Here is a 21,047-nt window from a genome sequence, read left to right as displayed (position 1 = left end):
TACGTTGAGATTTAACTACAGAAACATTTTACTTAGAGATCAATTAGGCAACTCTTGATGACTTATTTCACTGGAAAAAAAAAATAGTTGCTGCTAATTAGAAGCTACCTAACCTGCTGTATAAAAAAATAAAATAAAATTCAAAAATTTAATAGAAAAATATTAAACTTTCTTTGGGTTATTTGTATGGAAATATGTTAATATACATGTTTCAGACATTACATGAATTCCTAAAGATCTTATATGTTCTGGTATAATGTTATAAGTCATAATTCTAGTTATTATTTTAATATGTATATCTCAGAAATAACTAAATTTCCTTGTCAAATGCATTATTATGAACTTTCATCAAATCTTTAACCGTGGTCATTTTTAAGTCTTTTGTCATATACAGACAGTTCTGGGTGTACTCTGATGCTTTTGCAAAAACGTTCCTATAAAAGGGTTTCATCTTCAAGGAATTCATGGAAAAGACTCTGACAAGTACAGGTTTCCGGTAACTGACTACACTGCTGAACTGAGTGAATAAGCATTTTCAGAACTCTAATGAAAAACTGATGAACTCATAAAAGTGCTAACAAAAGATCAAGATAAAAAAAATTAATTGCATGGGACTGAGTGAACTGAGGAGGATGATTATAATTTTTGTGACTTTCTGTTTGAATAAAAAAAAAAAAAAGTAATGCCACAATGGAAAAAGAAAATGAGATATTTTAAACAATTATTATTCTGTTTGTGTGGACCTTGTGGGTTCGGGATTCATAGGGGTTATAGTGAATAAAAGAAATGCCTACTTCTCAAAAAAAAAAAAAAAAAGCTACCTAAGCTTTCTATGTCTCACCTTTGAAAAGAGATTACCAATGATAATTATGTATTGAGTTATAGTACTTTAATATTCACTTTGTGGAAATACTAGTATTTGTAATATTAGAAAACCCCTTTAAAAAACATAGATGAGGGATTTCCCTGGTGGTCCATTGGTTAAGACTCTGTGCTCCCAATGCAGGGGGCCCGGGTTCGATCCCTGGTCAGGGAACTAGATCCTGCATGCCACAACTAAGAGAGCCTACATGCTGCAGCTAAAGATCCCGCGTGCCGCAAGTAAGACCCGGCATAGCCAAATAAGTAAATAAATAAATATTTTTAAGAAAAGAAAACCCAGGGACTTCCCTGGTGGTCCAGTGGGTAAGACTCTGAGTTCCCAATGCAGGGGCTCCGGGTTCAATCCCTGGTTGGGGAACTAGATCCCACGTGCATTCCGCAACTAAGAAGCCCGCGTGCAGCAACAAAGATCCCACATGCCGCGATGAAGACCCGGCACAGCCAAAATAAATAAATTAATTAAATATTTTTTTAAAAATAAAATAAAATTTCTTCATCCATTTCTTAAAAATAGATGAAGTATTCTGTAAAACACCAAAAAAAGAATCTTTTAAAGAACACATTGTCAGCAAATAAAATAACTCTCAATAGAAAAAACTCTGCAGCTGCTTTGCAAGCTGCTTCTAGAAGCACAAGAAGCCCTGAAATGGGTCTAGTAAGGGAAAAGAGAGGCATGAATTAGCAGTGCTGTGCTGCAGCAAAAGAACGACTGTGGAGTTTTCATGTGTCGCCCTTTCTTTTTTTTTTAATTGAAGTATAGTTAATTTACAATTTAGTGTTAATTTCAAGTGCACAGCAAAGTGATTCAGTTATATATATATATGTACATTGTACATGTATATTCTTTTTCAGATTCTTTTCCCTTATAAGGTTTTACAAGATATTGAGTACAGTTCCCTGTGCCACTCAGTAGGTCCTTGTTATTTTCCTATTTTCTATATAGTAGTGTGTATATGTTAATCCCAAACTCCTAATTTATCTCCCCCCCGCCCCTGCTATCCCCTTTGGTAACCATAAGTTTGTTCTCTATGTCTGTGAGTCTATTTCTGATGTGTTGCCTTTTCTGCTTCCTCTTGCCCTTTGCCTGTCCTCTTCCGCCCTCTGATATCCCATACCAGTAGAGCATGATTCTTAACTTTCTTTTTTGATCTTCTATCCTTTTGAGAAGCTGATGAAACTTATACACTGTCACCACAAAAACGGTGCATATACTCACATAATTAATAACTCACATAAGAGTTAATAATGACTCACATAAGACTTCTAAGAGTAGCTCGGCAGGCATTCTAAGAGTGTTCATGGACTCTTTGCCTCAACCACTTACCAAATCTAAGAACACGATAAGCACATTCATACTGAAATGCAATAAGGCTTAATACTTGGCCATTCTCTCCCAGAAGGGAGTTTTAAGTGAGGTGACTTCACCTCTGATATAACGGATCCAAGTGATATAAACATCACTGGACAATGTGGGAGCTGCATTTTGCCTCCTAAGGGCCCCTTCCTGAAGCCCCAAAATCAAACCCTCATATAAGGTAAACTTAATTTTGGATGCCCTCCCTGGAACCCAAGCAAAATATATAAAATTGACTCATTTTTCCCCCAGAAATTAATTCCCCTTCCAATGCCTTCCTAATCTAGATTCAGAATCTTGGAATTTCTTTGATTCTCAATTCTTCTCCCCTCATCTAGTCATTCATCAGAAACCACCATTTTTCCTTTGTAATGTCTTTCATATCCATCTCTTCCTCTATATGTTAGTTTCCTATTGCTGCTGTAACAAATTACCACCTACTTAGTGGCTTAAACAGCACACATTTATTCTCTTATAGTTCTGGAAGCCAGAAATCCTAAATGGGTCTTACAGGGATAAAATCAAGATGTTGGCAAGACTGATTCCTTCTGGAAGCTCCAGAGGAGAATCTGTTTCTAACCTCTTCCAGCTTCTAGAAGTTGCTCACTTTCCTGAGCTTGTGTCCACATTACTCCAATCTCTATTTCCACAGTAACATCACCTTCTCCTAACGTTGCCCACCCCGCCTCCCTCTTATAAAGACCCTTGTCATTACATTGGACACACCCAGGTGGTCCAGGGTAATTTCCCATCTCAGGATCATTAATCACATCTGCAAAGTCCCTTTTACCATATAAGAGAACATATTCACAGGTTCTGGGCATTAGGACACGGACATCTGTGGCAGACCGTTATTCAGCCTTCCATACTCTACATCACTTCTTTCTCAACCCCAGTTTAGGTCCTTATCTGTATCCCTGGACTACTTCAACATTTCCCTAACTGCCTTTTCTGACCCGCACCTCCCTCCCAGTTCCTTTGGTCATTCTAGATCTGACAAATATTCATCAGAACTTAGTTCTTCAACCTGCTCCCCACACCCATCCCAAGACCCTGACCCTAGCTTACTTTCGCCCAGCATTGAGCACTTCTGTCAAACTGATCTCTACACTGTTCCCCTACACACACACACACACACACACACACACACACACACACACACACACACTTTAATGGAGAGACCGACCCAGCCTTTTCCGGGAATTCCTCCCTGAAGAGAAAGCCTGTAAGGTTAAATTTTCAGGACGTAAAGAGAGGCCAAGCAGGGTAAGCGCAGCCCTGGCAGAGGGAACGGCAGATGTGACAGCTGTGAGGCCGAGGAGAGCTGGTCATTTTTACACACTTAGAGGACTGCCAGGTTGCCAGGGTGGCTGGAGCAGAGTGCACAGAGAGGGAGGGGCGGCAGAGAACTTCCGAGAAAAAGGCAGGGAAGGAGCACGCAGAGCTTTGCAGGGGTTCTGATTTTTTTATACGTGCAATGAGGAGGTTTTGAATAGATCGCTGGTTCCTTGGTGGACGGCGAGGGACGGAAGGGGAACAAGAGTAGGGTTAGATAGACCAGCTAGGAGGTTATTGAGGCTATCACAGTAATCCAGACTGGAAACAGCAGTGGCTTGGGTTCAGATGGTGGCAGTGGAGATGAAGAGAAGCAGATGTAGCCAAGATCTATTCTGGAGGTAGCAGAGAAGGGAGCTGGAGGGTTGGGAGAGGAAAAACCAAAGAAAAGTCCTAGATCTCTGGCTTGAGCAGTTGGTTAGACGGCAGTGATGCCCTTTCCTAAGGTGAGGAAGGCTGAGAGACGACAGGTTTCAGAACGTAAATAGTGTCCGCTAAAAGTATAAGATCCTTGAGGGAGTGTCTAGGTTTAAACTTTGCTTACCAGTATACACAAGCACCTAGCACACTGCCTGGCACGGCGAATACTAACTGAACTGGTTTTGACGATAATTCTGTAACATCCTGATGATTCACTGCTTATAAAAGGAGACTCAGCACATCTAAGTGAAATATTAAACAGACATGGGATATAGTTCAAAGATTCACGTTTCAAATTTATGAAGTGAGAGTGATAAGTTAATGAAAGGAGGAATCCTATGCAAAAGGATACAAATGTGTATCTTCATTGGTGTTTTGCCAAAAGGTATCTAGTATCTTTAATACCTTTCGATAGGTTGTTGGCATCTAGCGTCCTTACTATTCCAAGAAAGGCTTTTCAAAAACTGGCACTAGCTATCACTGAATAGCAGATTTGATAAGGGAGATTTCAAACTCAGTTAAATTTATCCAGACCTGAAATTTTATATCTTGTCTAAGTGAGATCTAAAACAAAAACAAATAAGCAAACAAACAAAAATGCTCTAGGATAGACAAGCAGTACATTTTAAAAAATATGCTGAAAGGATTAAAAATAGTTATTAATTCCTTACAATCCAGCAATTCCACTTCTGGGTATATACCCAAAAGAACTGAAAGCAAAAGTCTCAAAAAGATATTTGTACACCCATGTTCACAGCAGCACTATTTTCAATAGCGAGAAGCTAGAAGTAACCCAAGTGTCTATCAACAGATGGATGGATAAACAAAATGTGGTATATATGTACAATGGAGTATTACACAGCCTTAAAAACGAAGGGAATTCTGACACAGGCTACAACATAGATGAATTTTGGACACATTAAGGTAGGTGAAATAAGCCAGTCGCACAAAAAAATCAACTACTATACGATTCCACTTATATGAGGTACTTAGAGCAGTCAAATTCATGGAGACAGAAAGTAGAATGGTCACTGCGAGAGGCTGCGGGGAGGGGGATATGGGGAGTTAGTTTCATGGGCACAAAGTTTCAATTTGGGAAGATGAAAAAGTTCTGGAAATGGATGTGGTGACGGTTGTACAATAAAGTGAATGTATTTAATGCTACTGAACTCTATGTTTAAAAATGGTTAAAATGGTAAACTTTATGTGTACTTTACCCCAATTAAAAATAATAATTATTAATTAACTTTAAGTCGTAAGGGGTCTGTCACACAAGCAGTAGTATAATAGTCTGACAGGATAAGACATTTAAGAGTGGGATCCTAATCTCAACCCTACCTTTCCAACATCCGGCACTGTGGGTATTATTAGTTCACAGTAAAGTCAGTTTGAAACAATAATGGATGAGTGTGGTCACCAAATAGTTTTCGTGCCCTATAGAATTACTTTATCCAGGATGAGAGATGGTAGTTCACTTCTCTTCTGACCAGTCTACATCCCATTCTGTTCAGCTACAGGGAAACCCTTGCAGAGAATCATAGACAAACTGAAATGGGTTCAGGGAGGCGTAATCAGGAGAGAGAGAGGATCTGAGAAGCCCTTTACGAGAAACAAATGAAGGATGACACACTAGCTGTAATGAAAAAAAGTAATTTTTTTTTAATGAATGGGAAGAACAGAATTAAGACCAAATTTTGGAAGCTACACAGTAAGACAGTTTTCAGGTCAGTAGAAGGAAGAAATTTCCAACAGTTTCCATAGCACTTTATCAGTACCCCTCCTGTAGAACTTTCCACTTTCTATCTTTAACTAAATTTACTTCCAGAAATTACCTCAATAGCCACATAACACCTGATGGTGCCCATATTAGGCCCTGAAGTACTTGTTTGATGAATAGAAGAGTGTGAGATGATTAAACAAATGACTGTCGCAAGTAGCCAGAGATGACCCGAGCTGTCCTGTGAGGGAAGGCATTCAAACACAGGCTAGTTAACTACTTGGCAGAGGTGTTACGGAGGAGATCCAGGTTTCGTTTACTTGGCTGGATTAGATGACTTTTAAAGGCCTTTCAAGCCCTAAAGATCTATGGTTTCATGACCCGGGTTTAAGCCCTGGCCCCGCCACTTTAGTAGCACTGTGGCGTTAGGGAAAGTCACTGGGGTGCTTTGCTCAAATGGGATTAAAATATATACCCCGCTTGCTACATAAATTATTTGGAAGAGCAAAACATTTTAACACGAACAAACAACAAAAACCAAAAAAGAAGGTTAAGTGCCTCCCTCCCTTGACTGGTGAGAAGTCGTGAACTTTTAGAGGGCTCCCTAGGGAGGCGGGTGGCAGCCTGGGCTGGGAGGGACCAGAACCAGAGGAACTGGCTGTATTACAGGGCTTATCCCTGAGGCTAAGGCAGTGTTAACCCCAAGCACTGTGGACCAAGGGGCGTAACCATTTCAGGCTTGATGAAGGTCAGCGACCATCTACGGCAGGTCAGTCCCACAAGAGGGGCAAGAGTACACTCTCATACTGCTGTGGGGCATGGGAATAGAAAACACCCACTGGGGCAGGTGTTTCTAGATTAATCAAGGTCTCAGCCAAGTGGATGGGATTCAGGTTAATCAAAACGCTTAAGAAGAAAATGGGGCAGAAGCCAGGGGTCTAGGCCAACGTGGAGGGAAGTGGAGAAAGGCTGTGGCTCAACCCAGACGCTTCAGAGTCTAACTGAAAGCACTGAAGTGAATGCCAGGCCCCAGCTGATGGGTCTGGTGCTGCAACTCTACCGCTGCCTTGGTCAAAATAGACTCTTCAGCTGCCTGAGGTTAAACCTGTAGGAAGAAACCATCAGGTAATATAGGTGAATCAGGGAGAGAGGCAGGATTAAACTGGGAAAGTGCCCTGCAATTTATAAAGGCTTATACAGGTGTACATGTTTATAGCTTAGTGATTAGAAAGCTGCCTCCAGAGTCAGATTGTCTGGGATTGAATCTGATTTGAATCAGTTTGACTTAATAGTGGGCCTCTGCCTTACCTTTCTGTGTCTCCATTCCTTCGGGTGTAAGATGGAGATGATAATAGTACCTACCTCAAAGCGTGGTCTGGGGTTAAATGAGATAATGTGGTAAAGCACTTAGAACAGCACCTGGCATAAAATAAGCTCGCAACAAATATCAGTAATTACAGATTTTGCCTAGAATCAGTGATCCGTTTTGATCTACATACCTAGGTCACTTTTTTCCACTCAACAATCTATTCTTCAATTATGTTTCCGGTTGTCTTCTTCCAATGTTTCTCAACCAGGACTGATTTTGCCCTGAGGGACATTTGGCATTGCCTGGAGACATTGTCGGTTGTCACTATGTGTGTGTGGAGGGGGCAGGAGGTTACTGGCATCTAATAAGTAGAGGCCAGAGGTGCTGCAAAACATCCCGAGATCTAGAGATGCGGCTAAACATACACACGGCAGCACCACACAACAAAGAATGACCTGGCCCCAAATGTCAAGAGCGAAGACGTTGAGAAATCTTGACCAGACTCATTTCTAGTAATCAGCAAAATTTCATTTAATGCAGCTCTGAAGGAGAAAGGTGGCATCTTCTCTTTCCTTCACTTTCCAGAGCCCTAATACTCTGGAAAGATGGAATGTACGCAAAGCCGCAACCCCCGGTGGGCACTGCCACAAAGACTCTTCTTACCCTTGTCCCTTCTTATAGTGCTCTGGAGTTGGGGTGTGGCGGGATTTATACACCCCAGAAGGCAGTGGACCGTTTCATTCCTTCCAGTGGCTTTCAGGGAGCTGCAATTCTCATACGGGTACAGACTGACTTGGGGAGTGGAGGTGAAGAGAGACGACAAGGGTCTTCGTATCTTCTTTCAGTGAGGATCATTCTGTTTCTGGCAGCATAATGTCAGTGGTCTGTCAACTATTTTCATTCTTCAGTTGTGTCTTGTTGCTTCATGGATGGTGGAAGTTCCTTCTGGCGGATGGTGAAGAGATTCCGAAATTCAACCATTCTGGAGGGGGAGTTTGGGGTTGGCATCGTTTCTGGAACAACACAAGTGTTTTCGCTGACAGCTAGCAAAGGCTGCCAGGGCTGCAGGTCAGGTGTCCCTTAAAATCATTACCTTCTCTTTACTCCTGCTCATTTGTTTTGGAAAGGGTACATTAAGGCACGGGCATCTCCTCTGGGGCGATCAATAAATTTGTAGTGAGGACTTCCCTTTTCTCAGATACTCAGAGTTGTTAGAATTAGATTTCAAATCCATGCAAAGATGTGGGAAGGGAAGCTCTGCACCCTTTGGGTCACCATCCTATCATCCTCTCCCAGAACTGCCCAGAATTCCAGAAGTCAGCGTAAGTGCACGTTCCATGGTTCACAGGTCTTTAGTGACGCTGCCTGGTAGCAGTGTGAATAAATGGTTATATTGTACAAATTTCTAATTTGGGGTATAAAATATTCAACTAAAAATGGCATCTAATCAAGAGATTAAGCTTTCTAAGAACTGGAAGTGGCTGTATTATAAACCTGATGAGCTTTATGTTCCGTGTGCACACAAAGAATGTTTTCTAATGACCGATGAGTAAGCTAGCTTTTCATTTTCTTCTCCAAATGGCTATAAAGTTTCTTTTGCTCAGTGAAGACTGATCTTGAATACACACAAATGCTGAAACCCAGCTGCTTCTCTTCGTGAGCAAAAAGCAGTCTTAAATTAGTTTTTATAACATATACATATCTTTCACTCTAGTAAAGTGCAATACTCAATAAACAATGTTTTAATTAAAATCCAGTGAACACTTTTCCTGTTCTTTTTCTCCCTAGTCTTGCCCCATATTTTTTGCATCCCACAAGTATTGCCAAAATATAATTTTTCAAAAAACAATATCAAAGTACTGACTTTTTTTTTTAATATTTACTTATTTATTTGGCTGCACCAGGTCTTTGTTGTGGCACACAGGATCTTCGTTGCCGCATGCAGGATCTTTAGTTGCAGCATGGGGGATCTAGTTCTCTGACCAGGGGTGGAACCCGGGGCCCCTGCATTGGGAGCACGGAGTCTTAACCGGTGGACCACCAGGGAAGTCCCCCGACTTTATTGTGATTGTAGAGGTTATGATTAAAATGTCCCCATTTATGTAACTTTAATTACAGGCTTCATGAAGGAGAAGACTTTTACCACTTTTACATACTGATAAATCAATTTTTGGTTAGAAGATGGCTTGAGGCCACATTTACTTCATTAACTGCCACCAACTGAACGGCGGCCATAACCCTGAATTTCTGAGCGCTTATTCCTTGGTAGAGTAGAACTGATACTATCAGGAAAACGACATTGTCAAAATCAATTGTTTTGGAGGATTTCTTCTTTGGTGCTGTACTATATTATCTAAATTGAATGTGTCTAACTGGAAACACAGCCCTTTCAGCACATACTTGGAAACCAACTGTATTAGTTTGCTAGGTAGGGCTGCCATAACAAAGTACCACAGACAGAGTGGCTTATACAACAAAAATTTGTCTTCTTACATACAGCTCTGGAGGTTAGAAGCCTGAGACCAAGTTGCTGGCAGGGTTGGTTTCTTCTGACGTCTCTCTCCTTGGCTTGTAGGTGGCCATCTTCTCCCTGTGTCCTCACATGGTTGTCCCTCTCTAAGCATCTCTGTCCCAATTTCCTCTTCTTATGAGGACACGAGTCAGATTGGATTAGGGCCCACTCTAATGACCGCATTTTAACTTGACTGCCTCTTTAAAGATCCTGTCTCCAAATAGAGTCACATTCTGAGGTACTAAGAACTAGGGCTTCAACATTTAAGTTTTAGAAGGACACAATTCAGCCCATAACACTGTCAAAAATCCAGAAATAGCAAAATTAAAACCACCAGATCAGTACATGGTATTTAGTAAGAGTTATTGCATATAAGAACAGTTTGAGAACTGGGAGATTTCAAATTTAAAACTGATATGAAGCTCAAGGACGTGATGTTACAGGATGATTTATAAAATGAAAATGAGGAAGTTGTTTAACTTTTACAATGATTGGTTATTTCAGTGGGGGTTTCCAGATGGTAGGGGGTCGGTTAAAAGTGATTATCTGATAACATATTTAGGAAGATACATTTCTTTTATGATTATCAGAGGCATTTACAAGAAATAACCTAAGTTAACTTTTACTTATGTTCATGAAATAATTTCCATTTAGTTTTGCTTCTGTGGCTTAAATGGTTTTGTCTGCCAGGGAATTTTCAAGTCTGGTCTCCATTTTGTATTTAATTTTAACAATACCAATTCACAGATTTTTCCATGTTTTTCATTTGGTTTAGGTGGAATAAAGTAGTTCCAGATAAATATTTCTATACAGAAAAATTGTATCTAAAGTATATTCAAACTGGAGCCAGATTACAGCACAAGCATAGGTTGTCGGAGGTTCCTAAATGTTATTGTTAGAGATGGCAGATTTTGGGACCAACATAGGTCACAAGCCTGAGGATGTCAAAGGCCTATCAGGAATAATGGGGTCCCAGGTATAATGGAAATTAAACACTTGCATGTGTAAAAGCTTTGGTTAGATATACCTGAGACTTCGTACTTGAGCCCTCCAGTTTGCACACCAAGTTCATCCTCCTAGGACCTGGGGAAAAACAAAAGAGTGAATCAGAGTTCAGAAGAAACCTTTGGAAAATATTTTCAAACCAAGGTAGTTTCTACTTTTGCTCCTCAGTTTAGAGACAAGGACATCCAAAGTGCACAGAGGCTACCACTGCTCTAAAGAAAACAAAAAGCCCTAATGGTTCTCAAGCACCTGCAGGCCTTGGCTTTGCCTCCTTTCGCCTGCCTCTCCGCCGCTCTGGAGATGGAAAAGTTTAAAGAACAAAATAGCGAGGAGCGGGCACTACACTGGACACAGACGTGTTCCCACCCACTCAAAGTTAAATGAGGGGAGCAGCACAATAACCTGTAGAGGAGCCAGAGGGGAGCTGAACTTCTACAGTTCCTCGCTGCCTTCCGCCTCGCCGCACCTGAGTCCTAGACGCACGCGCAGTCCTACAGGAGCAGGAGCTGCCCATCCCCAAAGGCAAGCAGCGGGAATGCCCAGGAGCGCCGCCAGGCCCATCCCCTTCGAGATCCTTCTGGCCACATCCGTAGGGCCGGGAGAACAGATGCGCACGGCCTGCAGAGCAGAGAATCAAGGCTCAGGGAACACACACACAGTGACTTTCACGGGTACATGGATATATGACTGCGTCCAGGGAGGACAAACAAATAATGAGAGTAAATTCAAAGTAGTATACTTAGGAAGAAAAGTGAAATGATACGAAGTGCATACATACTGGTGACAAGTGGACATATTCTGGGGTGAAAAATTAAATATGCATGTAATGTATCAAATATTCAGGCTCCTATTACACACCAGGCTCTAATGCAATAGATTACCAATGAGCAATACAGAGCCAATTAGAAAATAAGGGTCTTCTTAAAGAGTGAGTTCAATTCTCATCTTAATATTCTCAGTGATACCACATGGAATCTCTCAGTGAAAATCTTGAGGGACTTCCCTGGCGGTCCAGTGGTTAAGACTCTGTGCTTCCGGGACTTCCCTGGTGGCTCAGTGGTTAAGAATCCGCCTGCCAATGCAGGGGACACGGGTTCGAGCCCTGGTCCCGGAAGATCCCACATGCCACGGAGCAACTAAGCCCATATGCCACAACTACTGAGCCCGTAAGCCACAACTACTGAAGCCCACGCACCTGGAGCCCGTGCTCCGCAACAAGAGAAGCCACCGCAATGAGAAGCCCGCGCACCGCAACCAAGAGTAGCCCCTGCTCGCCGCGACTAGAGAAAGCCCGCGCACAGCAACAAAGACCCAACGCAGCCAAAAATATAAATAAATAAATAAATAAATAAATAAATAAAAGACTCCGTGCTTCCACTGCAGGGGGCTCAGGTTCGATTCCTGGTTGGGGAACTAAGATCCCGCATACCATACAGCACGGCCAAAAAATCTTGAACGAAATAAATGAATGATCAGTATAGTGTAGCATAGTGTAGTAGAAAAATCATGGACTTCGGATACCTACAAATGAGAGTTCAAATCCTAGCTCTGCAGCTAAGGCAGCTGTGCCAATGTTTCCTTCCTTGTTAAGTGGGAATTATAATATCCACCCTACAGTTTATGCTGAGGATGAAATGAGCTCATGTCTTTAAAGGGTCTAACAGAGGTCCTGGCACTGGGGTTCTGAATTATTAGTTGCCTTTCCTCTCTGTTCTTTCCCTGCTCTGGAGTAAATCAATGAGACATTTGTTTTAAACTGAAGCATAAAGGAATGAATTTATATAAAGGAACAAATTTCCTGATGGTGTACATTTTCAAATATTAAAGCAGGTAAACCAAGCAATTGGGGGCTTAAGGAATCTCTAGTTTCCTTTAGTAGAGATGGGTTTTTCAAAGGCAGTCACGTGGATAGGAGAATGGAGTGAAGACTTCCTAGAATAAAAAAGAGAAGTCTCGACATCTGAAATTGAAGGCTTTCAATTTCAAAAACCTTAATTCATGTCTCAAACAAGGTCTCTCACCGTCCACTCCGTAATTTACAGGCAGTAAAGCCAGGTGGAAAGAGAATGGGCCAGGGAGGCAGACAGACAGGAGCTGGTGTCCTAGCCATCTGTGAACTTGGACGTACCATTTAACTTCTTTGAGGCTCAGTTTCCCCGTGTGCAGGTTGCAGATATTAACACTTGCTGGCAAGACTGTTCTGAGAATTGTATGAGATAACACAGGGATCACACTCAGGAAATAAATAAAAGTTTTAATACAACCAACCCTGAACTGAGGGACCTTGAACCCCTGGCTGTCACTGAGAAATTTCATTGAGATGATGGAAAGAGAAAGGTGTAAAAAAAATGAAAGGAAGAGAAGATGATTCACAATTAAATTCATTGAAAAGAAAGTGTTCTCTATCTATATAGCTCTCTTCATGACTATTAGTCGCACTGTAATTAAGAGAAATAGAATATGAAATAACTTGCTATATTCTTTACAAGAATCATCATGAACATACTCTCTCTGACCTCCAGACTTTGATGTGTACTGTAGCTTTTGCTAGGAACACTTTCCTCCACCTCCCCCCAATCTTAATTCCTCATCCTTACAATCTTGACATAAACATCGCTTCATCATGGAAACTTTGTCCTACCCCAGAATAATTTAAGAGTCCTGCTACGTGCTTCTGTCAAACTCTTAACTTCCCCATTTGTAGCACTTTCCACACTTTATTGAAATTGAGTGTTCATTTCCTGAGGGACTGTAAACTCCTAGAAAAGCGAGTCAGTGTGTCTGTCTCGGTCAATGTTGTATCCAAGCACCTAAAACAGCGGCTGGAACATCCAAGCCTTCCATTTTTTCAAACGGAAACATGCATAAATTCTTGAGTGTAAAGTCAGCATATTTTTATCTTTATACTGAGTATTTATTAGTTGATATTATATCATAAGATGTCAGTTACATTTTATTTCTTCATATTTAAAATAGCACAAATAGCATTTGCAGGATGCTGTGGAAAGTTCTGTGCACTACGTTGGAATTTTGAACCAACTGATGCATAAGGTTACGTCTAGTTCAAAGTTCTGGGATCCTATGACTCTTTGATGTTGAAGTCATCGGAATCAGCTTCCCAATACTTAAGTCACTCCAAGATAGTAAATCTGGAGCACCAAAGCCATGTTATTTCAGAATATTATGATGAGAGCATTATGATAAGAGTTCTTTAAAGGTAAAAATGGCATTGGTAGAAGCAGAGAGAAGACCTGGAGGTTTATTTCTCCCAATGGTGGTAACTGGCTGGTGCTGGACCATCTGTACTCCTTTTCACCATCTTCCTTGTCCCTTCGCATGACCCACATTTCAGACGACTGGTTAGTGTAAGTAGTCTATAACCATGAAAAAAGCAAAACCAGCTGGTTTCCAGGAGGCATAACTTGCTGCCTTACTCTTGAAGCTATATAATCTACCAATAAACTCACTAAGCAAAGGATGGTACAGTATTGTGGCAGGGCTGTGAATTGTACCCTTAAACATTACGTCTCCTTGAATGTCAATTTTATTATTAAATAGAGATCTGGTACTAAAAACAAACCAGAAATACGTTGGTATCTTGAAATAATTACTGAAGTTTTCTAAACCATATCACTTGCAATCTAGGAGTGTACACTGTGGATCACATTTTCAGACAAATATCCTTCACTCATTCCATAAACCTTTACTGAGTAAAGGAACTGTGTTTAGAACTGAGGAAACAAAGTGCTGAGATGATTAGGATTTAGACATTACGATTCACAGAACTTGGGAAATATAAAGGAAGAGCTATCTTCTGTTATTCCCACTTTTTATAATAATAGTCTTTAAAATGTATTCTTAAAATATATGTTGAAGTCCTAACCCTCCAGTACCTGTGAATGTAACCTTATTCAGAAATAGGGTCTTTTCAGATATTCAAGTTAAGATGAAGTCATTAGGGTGGGCCCTAATCCAGTGTGACTGTGTCCTTATAAAAAGGGAAAATTTGGATGCAGAGATATGTACAGAGGCAAGATAACATGAAGACTCAGGGAGAACACCACCTACAGGCCAAGGAATGCCTCTAGAAATCACGTGAGAGGTGTAGGACAGATATTCCTTCACATCCCTCAGAGTGAACGAACCCTGCCGACACCCTGATCTTAGACTTCCAGCCTCCAGAACTGTGAGACGGTACACTTCTGTTCTTTGTGTCATTCAGTTTGTGACCCCTTGTCACAGTAGCCCTAGGAAACTACAACAAGCACTTTCATCAAAAATCCATTCATTCAGTGGTATTCCTGAGTCAGGTATACTATACTCATTACAATATAAATATTTTATAGAGCCATGAAACAATCGGGCAATTTGATGAATTGTTTGTGGATCCGTGTCCAAAATGTAGGTCTCATATCAATGGGTAAGAAAAATAACTAGAAACATAGTAAAAATAGAAACACTTGCCCATTATATTTAATAAGATGGAAATCAATACTATTTTATTTTGGTTAAATAAGAACTCAGATCTTCTTGTCCTTTGATTACCAAAAAGTCAGCCAACGTTAACAGTTTTCACTTAAAAAGAAAACCATCACTTAATTTGAAATATTGCTACAGATTTTCTGGATAAGCACCATCTTCTAATGGAGACTGGCAACTCCTAGCAAAGAAAACTTCCTGTTTAGGACGTGGAAGCAGCCTAAATGTCCATCGACAGATGAATGGATAAAGAAGATGTGGCACATATATAGAATGGAATATTACTCAGCCATAAAAAGAAATGAAATTGAGTTATTTGTAGTGAGGTGGATGGACCTAGAGTCTGTCATACAGAGTGAAGTAAGTCAGAGAGAGAAAAACAAATACCATATGCTAACGTACATATATGGAACCTAAAAAACCGGTACTGATGAACCTAGTAGCAGGGCAGGAATAAAGACGGAAACGTAGAGAACGGACTTGAGAACACAGCGGGGAAGGGGAAGCTGGGACGAAGTGAGAGAGTAGCACTGACATATATACACTACCAAATGTGAAATAGATAGCTAGTGGGAAGCAGCCGCATAGCACAGGGAGATCAGCTCGGTGCTTTGTGATGACCTAGAGGGGTGGGATAGGGAGGGTGGGAGGGAGACGCAAGAGGGAGGAGATATGGGGATGTATGTATATGTATAGCTGATTCACTTTGTTGTACAGCAGACGCTGACACAACATTGTAAAGCAATTATACTCCAATAAAGATATTTTTTTTAATTTAAAAAAATTTTAAAAAAAGAAAACTTCCTGTTTAAATTTGGTAAGGAAATTATGTAATATTATTAAGAAATTTAAAAAAGAAAGAAAGAACAACATATTGGTGATATTACTAAGTAGAAACACAACAGATTAGAAATTAAAGCACAGAAACAGTCACTGATTTACTATCATACTGGCAGGAGGGATCAAAAGGCAGTAACCAGAGATCATTCCTTTGCTAATGTCATTTAGTATTTTTGTGCTTGAACTGAAATAGTGCAATAGCAAGTGCATGCTTATTTGGCTTGTAGTTAAACACTAGGTTGAAAGGGTTGCTAATGTTTTAAACAAAGAAAATCCAAAATCACTATACTAAGTAGATGGTCAGAGGAAGTTTAATGGGAATAATTTCAAGACTGTACAGCTAAGGAAAACAAAATCAACTCTAGCAATAGAGTGTATTAGCTGGCACATAGCCAGTATTCAAAAAATGTTTCTTGGAATGAATATGAATATGACACTTCTGTTCTGAGCTGTTGTTTACCTGAGAGCCAAAAACCCATTGGGAGTTCGTAGACCAACAGAAAGTCTTTTAAAGCAATTATCACTAGAAACGAAGAAGTAAATAAAATTCCAGTTTAATATATCTAGTTGTATCAAATACGTCCTTCACTTACTTGTCTAACAAATATTTATTGATCAGCAACTGGACAAATGAACAGGACAAAATCCCTGTCATTACAGAATTGTACAGGAGATAGCCTGGAAGGGCGACTGTTACAGTACCGTACATGGGAACAAGGGCGGATTGGGTAGAGCAGCAAGTACTTCTAAAAGGATGTATCTCATAAAGGATGATCAGGAGTTATCAGTTGTGGGGTGGGAGAAGACAGCACTAGCAGAGTTAACCAAGTGTGCAAAGGAATAGAGGCTAGAGAACAAGGCACTTCCGGAGTGCAGCACGTGGCTGTGTTGAGGAGGAGTCAGGGTGGATGGCGAGACTTGAAAAGGAGAGAAGACCCCTGTCCTGAACACCTTCAGATGCTTTGCTAAAGAACTGGACTTTATCCGTTTCTTCCCCCAATTTTATGGAAATACAATTGACATATAACATTGTGTAAATATAAGGTGTAACACGTGTTGTTTTTATACACTTATATATTGCAAAGTGATTACCTCCAGAGTGTTAGCTAACACCTCCATCATGTCATGTAATTACCATTCTTTTTTTGGAGTGAGATCATTTAAGATTCACTCTCTCAGCAACTTTCAAGTATATAGTACAGCACCGTTATCTATAATCACAATGCTTTCCATTAGATCCCTAGAACTTATTCACCTTCCAACTGGAAGTTTGTTCTCTGTGATCAACATCTCCCCATTTTCTCCACCCCCTAATCTCTGGTCATTCTACTCTTTGTTTCTATGAGTTTGGCTTTTTTAGACTTTATTCTTAATATAATGAGGAGACACAGATAATTCAATGAAACAATCAAATCTATATATTCAAAATATTATGTTAGTAGTGACAGTATGAAGAATTAATTGGCACTGGGAAGGACTAAAAACAGTGGTGATACAGGTTGTTTTAGGAATCCAGATGAGCAACAAGGACCTGAGTTAAGACAATGGCAGCAGAAATGAAGAAGAGAAGACCTATATGAGAGATATTAGGAGGTAGATTTGATTGCATGTATGTCCACTTAATGAGTCCACGATATGAGCCAGGCACTGTGCCAACTACTAAGGAAATAGAAAGGAAAGAAATATCTCTTGTGTTTAAGTAACTTCTAGTTCAGTGATCAACGTAAACAGTTAAACCTATTAAAAGTCAATATGGAAAGCATTAAAACAGTGGTATGAACAAGTGCTATGGTTGCCCAGGGAAGATGTGATTAACTTAGTTTGGGGAAAGAAAGAAAAAGGACCAAAAGGGTAAGGATGGGTGGGGAAAGAAGAGGTGGGCACTTCCCAGATGAAATGAACCTGGAGAGGAAACGTAGAGGGAAGGGAGAGGTGTAAGGTCATTCTGCAAAACTGCAAATAGCTCGCTATGTATGATGATAAGGTACCTGAGAACAAGCGGTGAGAAATAAGGCTGGAGAAACTAAGATGAGAATAAGTAGGGCTTGTGCCATGTACAGGAGGTTGAAATTAATCCTGGAGGTTCTAGGACACTACTGAAGAAATTTAGGCAGGCAGGCAGGCAACGTGACGTAACTGGTGTTTTAGAAAGACGGCTGCGGTGGCAGGATGGAGGATGGATTGTAGAAGGAGGGGCAAACAAGATCAGTAACGAGGTGGAACTGAGTGCAAGTGAGGGTCCAGATCAAGGCTGGGATAAAGAGGCAGAACTTCTAGGATTTGTGACTGATCTGATGGGGAGGTTTTAGAAAAGGGAGTAGCTGAAGAACGTCTGTTCTAGAGCTCTCACCACAGTGATTATTTGCACGTAACAGGCACTCATAAGTGTTGATAGACTGTAACTAAATTACTTATTTCCTTTGTAAAGGTTGGTCTCAACCAACTAATTCTTCCAAAATATGAGTATTTGGTTCAGTTAATTCTGCAAAAAAGTGTGGTTTTAGAGCTATTAGGGTTTAGTACCATTTTATTCATGTTTTAATCCATGACTGCAAATGTTTGCAAAAAGCTTTTGGACAGCTAAAGAGTGCTAAAATTCAAAATTATTGCTTTTCACAATGACACTTGCAGTTTAGAAGTCCTAGTGCACCTCTTATGTAACACAATTGCTGCTACCCAGATTGCTTCATCTTTCATTAAAGAATATTGGAAAATGCCATGATGTTTGATAAGGCTAGAAAGATTTTATGTATCAAGCCAAGGAGCTGCTGCGTGGAAAGTTTGCATCAACAAAGGAAGAATAACCAGGGTCCTTTGTTCATACTTTCATACCTTCCAATATCATCAGTTTCAAAGCTCCCAGCCTCCCCTTGACTCTGACTTTGAACTCTCCTTCTGACCCATCTCCCCAAATCCAATTCAATTATCAATATAAACTGGAGGCTCCCACTCATATTCACTACGTCTAATTTGTCAGCCTACTTTATTTTCTCATCTAGATAAGTTTACCAAACTAGGAGGTGTCTCACTGGAGCTTAACAGGTCACCAATTTCCTATAGAGTAACATTTACTAGAATTCTCCTCTCTCCTTATGCTCATTGATGAAGTAAAATTCAGATTTTAAGGCGAGACAAGAAAAATTTAAACATAAAAATGTTCTTCAGAATAGTTCTCAGAGCTCTCTGAGAGACAGTCTCCCAAGTTATAATCCTCAGGTCGGCTCAATGGAATTTCCAGTTCTCTTTCTTTGACTATTGACTAATTTTTTTCATTGCCATCACCATATCAAACTTAACTAAGGAATATAATATTCCTGCTCAATCTCTGAAGATAGGATTTATCTGCATCCTTGTTTAAGCAACCATAATCATACCAGAACTGTAAGTAAATTAAAATTATTTCAAGTTATATAAAAGTTCTTCATATCCACCTGAAATATTTTTTTAGTAGAATATGGAAATATAATTGTCAGTAAATATGCTAAATATAATTTTCAAGAGCATTTTTATATCAAACTCTATCATAATTACCAATAATTAGCCATATAAAAAATATACCATAATTCCATGAGTTTCATTAAATCTCTACTTGTGGCATACCGAATAGCCACTTGTGAACAAAATTTCTCTACCTTAAGCCATCATGCGCTTTAAACAAATATCAAACTGCCTCATAATAACATGCATATGTATGACAGTGAATTTTATCTGTCCACTTGACTAGGCTAGGAGATGCCCAGAAAGCTGGTAAAACATTATTTCTGGGTGTGTCTGTAAGGGTGTCTCCAGAAGAGATTAGCATTTCAATAGGTAGTAAATCAGGAGTAAAGAAGATGCCCATCATCAATGTGGGTGGGGATCATCCAATCCACTGAGGAACATAAAGGTGGAGGAAGGGAGAACGTGCTCCCTGCTTGAGCTGGGTACCCCTGCTCCAGGTTCTCAGGTCTTCGGACTTGGACGGAATTATACCATCAGTTCTCCTGGTTCTCCAGCTTATAGATCATGGGACTTCTTGGCCTCCATATTCACACGAGCCAATTTCTACAATACATCTCCTCTTATCTATCTGTATCTATCCCGTGGATTCTGTTTCTTTGGAGAATCCTGATTAATATAATATGCAATCATGAAAATGAGTACGAGATGTTTTGAAGGAATAAATTTAAGGGCTCCAACCTGAATGAGAGAACGCAAAACTTCCATGCTCTCATACTACACTATATGTAAGTAAAGTCAATTAATTAATCTGTAGAATCCCTACTCTTAAAATGGTTTATACCATATCATTTCTATACTAAAGTTTACCTGTGTGATAATTTTATTTAGCTTAATTCTAGATCCTATGTTTGGCTCTCCATGAACATTAGCTTGAGTAAGCCTGGAAATTAACACCCTACCCAAAATCATTATCCAAAATCAACAAAAGCAGCAGCACGTTTTAGTATACGTATTTGTTATAACAAGGCATGACTACTAACCAATAAATGAATGTACTAACCTCAGTCAACATAATTCTGACTCTATCCATGGAGCTAGGCCTTATCTCTTTCCCAATGAAATGCCAACGTATCCCATTAACTTCTCCTATGTTCCTCTTACATGTCAAAAATTGCTCCCAATCTCAGTTACATACTGACTCTTCCCATCATTAGCTCTTCCTGTCTTCCATTAATAAAGTCCTTATTGGCAGCTGAGCAGGCTTAATCAAATTCAGCTGGGAAAAATTATAGCCTACACTTCACTAAATAGCAGTCATTATTGTATAAAGCCCAACTCTAATCTTAATCATTTTATTTATCTCATCTTCAAAATTACTTTTTTCTTCATCTGAAGTCATGTGCCAGCTGCCAAGACACAGCCTTTTGCCATTCATATCATCTATAATTGGTATTGCCATCATACCATTTTACATCCTTAGGGGATATTCCTCATTAACAAGGTTTCTTCCCAAATGCCTTATCCTTGAACAATTTATCAGGCACAGTACTGTAATTTTAACAATATCATTATTAGCACCTTACCAAATATTTCTCCTAAATAGGAATCATTTAGTCAATACTAATCATGTTTCTAACAACTAATAGCAACAATATTAAGCAACGTGGGTTTTATCCTTTACTACTCTCCAAAATATCAATAATTTCCATTCCCTTTTCCCATGTCTTTCTCTTTAGAGTTCAGGACACTTGAG

The 21,047-nt window shown here is 39.9% G+C and overlaps 1 protein-coding gene across 9 annotated transcripts in view; it reads right to left on the bottom strand.

Annotated features, from left to right (window-relative positions):
- LOC309660797 (uncharacterized protein) overlaps nucleotides 1–21,047 on the bottom strand; it is a gene marked incomplete at its 3' end in the record, with an annotated part of 55,416 nt that overhangs the window by 6,009 nt on the left and 28,360 nt on the right. For 3 of the 9 annotated variants that reach the window (XM_082461920.1, XM_082461919.1, XM_082461922.1), the window contains 2 exons: nucleotides 11,001–11,152; nucleotides 10,557–10,612 (listed from right to left, as the gene is read on the bottom strand). In XM_082461920.1, coding sequence (XP_082318046.1) covers nucleotides 10,557–10,601 — 45 coding nt within the window. In that variant the 5' untranslated portion in view covers nucleotides 10,602–10,612; nucleotides 11,001–11,152. Of the gene's footprint in view, nucleotides 1–4,115; nucleotides 4,234–5,625; nucleotides 6,814–10,556; nucleotides 10,613–11,000; nucleotides 11,153–21,047 lie in introns of those variants that run through there. The other 6 variants (XR_014263633.1, XR_014263634.1, XR_014263635.1 and 3 more) reach the window with 5 other exon arrangements.

The sequence above is a fragment of the Balaenoptera physalus genome (genome assembly GCF_965194825.1).
Source record: "Balaenoptera physalus genome assembly, chromosome: 5".
NCBI classification, from domain to species: domain Eukaryota; kingdom Metazoa; phylum Chordata; class Mammalia; order Artiodactyla; family Balaenopteridae; genus Balaenoptera; species Balaenoptera physalus.
This window is presented reverse-complemented; position numbering and strand designations above follow the sequence as displayed.